Source organism: Nicotiana sylvestris, chromosome 10 (genome assembly GCF_000393655.2).
Source record: "Nicotiana sylvestris chromosome 10, ASM39365v2, whole genome shotgun sequence".
In the NCBI taxonomy this organism is placed as follows: Eukaryota; Viridiplantae; Streptophyta; class Magnoliopsida; order Solanales; family Solanaceae; genus Nicotiana; species Nicotiana sylvestris.
In genome coordinates, this window is record NC_091066.1 from 112,079,092 (window position 1) to 112,084,661 (window position 5,570).

The window sequence follows — 5,570 nt, forward strand, 5'->3', positions numbered from 1 at the left end:
GCCAAGATTTTGGAAATAAGCTTATAAAGCATTGTGCAGCATGCAATCGACCTAAATTCTTTAACTTTTTTAGGTTTGCCAGTCTTGGGAACTAAGGGCGAATGATTTCTTTCCTACAACTAAATTTCTAAAAAAGTTTAGCTTGCTAAGCTTGGTCCACTGGTTTGTTGAGTGATCTTTTGGTTTTATTGCCGTGACAAGTGGACCAGGGCGCTTGTGGGCAGGGGTGCCGGGGTGGGGGAAGTCGAGGATTGGGGTGGTAGATTGGGGTATTGGGGGCCGATTTGGCGAGGGGTGGATTGTGTTGTGGTTGTGGGGTAGGAAGGGTTGAAAGAGAGTTTCGAAAATGTTTTCCCTTCTCATGGTAGGAAAGTTACTTTTCTGAAATTTGTGAAAAATAATTTTATTTGAAAAATATTTTTAAAATTTCTTAAGCCAAACAAACATGAAAAAAATGAATTTTTTTTCCATACCAAACACAGCCTAATTGGATCTTTATTTTCTTCTTTAACTTCCATCCCAAAATAAAATTTCGCTCCCAAGTTTTTGCTTCCTCTTGCAAAATTACTTGGGTCTTTATTTCCCTTTTTAACTTCTATTGGCCTCTTTACTTTTTTTCTTCGATAAGCTTTCATTTGCTAAAGCAGAAAAAATATATTCCTAGACTTTCAATATTTACATGTTACTATCAATAATTTATAAATGAACAATTGAGTAAAATATGGAGAGAAATACTTCTTTTGTGGTGACAAGCAATAGACTTTCTCAAAGATCAACTTTGTTTGGAAACTAGGAAGGGAGGAGGGGAGAGAGGGTAAAAGTGGAGGAGAAAAAGAAAAAGGATAAACGAATAATTTCGTTTCTTTGCTTGGTTAGGTTAATTTTTCATTTATATTTTTCTCTCTCTGATGAATCAAATATTTATGTTTGAGTAGAAAATAAAATTTGTCTGTCTTCTTTTGTTTATATTTTCTCTTCTTTAAAAACAAGAATGTCCTTTCTTTTAGAAGGGTCGGCTTAGAGACAAGCAAAACCTCTGCCAAAATTGTAAGCATAGCTTCTCCTTAGTTCCAGTAAGTTCAATCTCTCATGTGCATTTCCTGCCTAAGAGGCTTGCTTGTTTAGGAAATATTGGGAAATAATTCGCGACCCAAAAGTTAGAGGTTTTAGTGAGTGCACACCAACTGTTTGATCATTTGCTCCAACATTGACGAAACACCTCACCATGCAAATGATGCTCACTTTCCCTGTAAAAATCCAACTCCAAAGCAACAAGTGCACTTTCCCGCTCCACTCAGATTTCTTACCCGGTAAAAGCAGAGACCATTATTTCTCTAAATCCAGCAAATTCCCCAATAAAAATACCATTTCTGTTTCTACCTCTATTACTTGCTCTAATCCGGGGCCTCACAAACTAGTCCGAGATCGCAAGTTGGACAAACATGTCGTCAAGAACAACAATATTCGGTTCGTTCAGAAGCTTAAAACACTGCTACTTTCAAAACCAAAGCATTTCATGCCTATCAATGTTCTTTCAAAATGCAGGGGCTATTTAACCCTCTCAAAACCTCGGTCTATTCTTTCGATGATTCATCGTTATCCGACAATCTTTGAGCTCTTCACTATACCAACACCTCCTACACCATTCAACGCCACAAAACCACTTTCTCAGCTGTGTGTTCGCCTCACTCCAGCTGCTGCTGCCCTGTTTCGTAAAGAATTGGAACTGAAATCTGCCGTGTCAGTTCTTTTGGCTGCTAAGTTGCAGAAGCTTCTAATGCTCACGACCCATCATAGACTATTACTGTCCAAGCTAGTTCATATTGCACCTGATCTTGGTTTGCCTATTAATTTCCATTCTCGCCTTTGCAATGAGTACCCTGATAAGTTTCGTGTTGTGGATACTTCTTATGGTCGTGCCCTTGAGCTTGTTTCTTGTGATCCAGCTCTAGCGAATGCTTTACCATCCCGTGCAGTTGACCGTGTTTCACTTGGGTTGATTGTAGATAGACCATTAAAGTTCAAGCATTTGAAACTTCGAAGGGGACTGAATTTGAAGAGACGGCATGAGGAGTACCTTATAATGTTTAAAGAATTACCGGATGTGTGTCCGTATAAAACAAAAGTAAAAGATTTCTATAAAGAATCAATCAATGCAGAGAAGAGGGCTTGTGCAGTGGCGAGGGAAGTTTTGGGGATGATGGTTGAGAAGAGGACTTTGGTTGATCACTTGACACATTTTAGGAAGGAGTTTGGCTTGCCTAACAAATTAAGGGCTATGCTGATCAGGCACCCTGAGTTATTCTATGTGAGTGTGAAGGGGCAGAGAGACTCTGTCTTTCTAGTAGAAGGCTATAATGATAGAGGCAAACTGTTGGAGAAGGATGAAATGCTGGTCATAAAAGATCAGCTGATGAAACTTGTTAGGGAGGGGAAGAGAATGAGAAGAGAAAGAAGGAAGGCTTTTGCCAAAGGTGGCATGAACGAGTATTGCAAGAATCGTCACGATGATGATGAAGTTGAAGACGACACCTACTTTGAACAATTTGATGGTTTAGATGAATTGTTTGAATATGAAAATTCTAATTCAGAGAAAGGTATAGATGATGATGATGATGATGATGATGATGGTGGTGGTGGAGATCTTGGTTCTAAGGATGGCTCTGACTATGATGAAAGCATCGAATTATGGGCTATCCAAGATGAAACACAGTTCTGGACAACTGAGGCGCATACTTGTATGCAAAATGATAACGCTGGAAGTTCAGGGCCTTGGTAGACTGAGTCCATTAAAGCACTTCCCATTCTACTGACTAGGACTTGTAGTTAATATATATGTAAAGATCGTATTTGTCGCTTCTTGTTTCTGAAGGTATTATTTTCTTTTCCAACGATATTTATTTATTTATCAAGTATATAGTATTTAAAGTCAAAGAGGTATGTCTAAGGATTTTCTCCTTTGTGTTTGTGAGGTCGTAGATTTTAAAGGAGGGAGGGAGGGAGGGAGATTTTCTTTAACAAGTGAAAACTCAAATATGACTAGAACCAAACTAATTTAGAGTCCAGAACCAAAGTAGAGTGGAAAATCTCAAAAGAAAATGAATAACGCAAAGAAAAAAGGAGGAACCAACGTATGATGCATGGTGCTCTATAAGCTGTCCTAACGTCTCGGATCAGTTGTGGTTTTTTTTTTTTTTTTTTTTTGAAAATACATAATGCATGGTTCGAATGCGCTATACAAACTTGTAACCGTTTTATTTACTTAGTTAATGTTTTTGAATATAATATTTAATTTAGAGAGTGTTTGGATTGACTTTTTGTTTGACTCAAAAGATGTTAAACTCTTTTTGGACAAATAAATTAAAGATGAAGGGGTAAATCGTAGCTGAAGATAATAAACTCTAGGATGATAATAATAGAGAGAAGTGAGTTGTCAATATTCTTTTTATTCAAGGCTGGTGAATTTTTTATAAAGTCCCCCCTTTTTACAAGGCTTTCAACCTTCTTATATACTGAGGAGCTTCTTCCAAACACGGAATCGACAAGTAAAGAATTATCTAAGGAATATTCTCTAGGTCTTCTTACGGGCTGATCTACTGCCGAGGTCATGTTGTCTCTTTTTTTACTACAAGGTCGTATCTCTCTGGGCGTCGACTCGCAGGTACTTGGTCATTTGTCATGCTCGCTGTAGGTCGTGGTCAATCAAATTCAGACCTATACACTTTTAAGTCGGCCAAATCAACTTTTAAGCTCTTTTTAGCTATTTTTGGTGTTTGGCAAAGTTAAGAAGTGTTTAAAATAAGTTAAAACTGTTTAAAACAAGCCAAAAATAATAATTTGGACAACCCCAACTTATTATTATTATTTTATACTGAAAAGCTACTTTTTTAAGTCAATCTAAACGGGCTCTTAGTCAGCGGATATAATAAAGGCTTTACCTTGAGTTTGTATTTAAATTAAAATTTGTACCCATAACAAGATCTTAAGATAATAAATTGTTATTTGTAGAGGCAGACCCAAAATTTAAGCATGACATGGGCACCACTGTACAATGATAAAATTGGGCATGCAACTCTTTGAAAACTTAATGATTATGATGACTTATCATCCAAGTATAAACAAAAAGAAGTTATAAAGAAAGAAAACGCACTGAACAAAGAGAGAGATTTCTTCGCAAAATAGGTGTTACGGGAAGGAAAGGTCTTGATTTAAGCTTGTTTCAAACTTTAAAATTTCTAGTTTTTCTCAAATAAAAAATGGCCCAGTGATTACAAGGGTGTCCAAACTTCAAAATTTATCAAAAACTTACTAAAGAAATCAAGATTAAGGGTGTGTTAGTTGTCAAAGAACAGTAGAAGAGTATCAAACTCTTAGTTGCCATTGCTGAGTTGGAGTTGACGGATATCCACTACTTTGTCAAAGTAATTGTTGAAGAAGTTTGTGGTAGAAGGATTTATATTTTTCTATTCGTGGAGAGATAAGTAGTGGCGGACGCACGTGGTGGCAAGAAGGTTCAACTGAATCCGCTTCATCAAAAAAATAATACCGTGTATATGTATAAATTACGATTAAAGCAGCGTAAATTTTGTATAAATATATTATTTGAACCCACTTGACAACTGCTATTTTACGACTTAAGTTATGTACTTCTAAGATTGAACTCACTTGACAAATTACTGGATCCGTCACCGGCGATAAGTTGTCATTTGAGGCTTTTAATTTTAAGGAAGGGATTTGAAAAAAGAATAAAATTAATTAAGTTGATTATTATGTATTAGTCTAAACTATGATTGAATTCAAAAAAAAAAAAGATAAAGCAATTTGATATTAAGTATAAATTACGTGAATTCAAAAAAGTAAAGTTAAAAGGAGGAGAGAAAGCTGAAGATGGCTTTGGATCCCACATCATCCAGCAAATGAGCAAATTCAAGCGCCCCACACAGCCATTCGTTCCATCCACCTTTTCGTGTCTAGGGGCACAAGTAAAATAATTAGGGAGGTCCAATTGTATGTACAAATATGTGTAATATATATATATATATATATACATAATTTTTACCAATATTAATGGGTCCTGTGACCCCTCAACTTCCAACGTACGTCCGCCTCTGATTATTTGGCATCACAAAATCCCAAGTTTTATCAAGCATCAATTGCCGCACATATGCATGCTCAATTGTTAATGCCAAGAATTTAAAAATTACGTTCTTGTGGGTTTCCTAGTATTTCTTTTCTGCTCATCTCCAAATTAAGTTCCAATATTAATTTGATGCTAACAACTAAAAATTAGTTGGAACATGTTTCCAATCATTAGGTTCTGTTCATAGTAAAATTTTATACCCCTTGATATGATATTCGCTAGCTTTTATTATCAGAATATTTATCTACGTACATTTTATTTCTTCATTAAATGTCTCAATTAATTACAATCTAATACATAGAGTTCTAAGGTTAGATTTAAAATAAAAAAGAAACTAAATAATAACATGTTATTTTTTTAAAATGTCAAATTTTTAAAAAAATATTTTCAAAATGATTAATATTTGTGCCCAAGATGTTTTTTTTGCTAA

General features: G+C 35.5%; 1 protein-coding gene across 1 annotated transcript; it reads left to right on the forward strand.

The window, feature by feature from the left end:
- The first annotated feature begins 577 nt into the window (after positions 1-577).
- Positions 578-2,934, forward strand: LOC104211877 (protein WHAT'S THIS FACTOR 1, chloroplastic). Its single transcript, XM_009761019.2, has one exon. The coding sequence runs from the start codon at positions 1,226-1,228 to the stop codon at positions 2,777-2,779; it is 1,554 nt and encodes a 517-aa protein (XP_009759321.1). The 5' UTR covers positions 578-1,225; the 3' UTR covers positions 2,780-2,934.
- Positions 2,935-5,570: the final 2,636 nt, after the last annotated feature.

What these genes read in the sequence shown, in the direction of transcription:
- LOC104211877 (XM_009761019.2), top strand. Translation starts at nt 1,226, where the DNA reads ATGCAAATGATGCTCACTTTCCCTGTAAAAATCCAACTCCAAAGCAAC.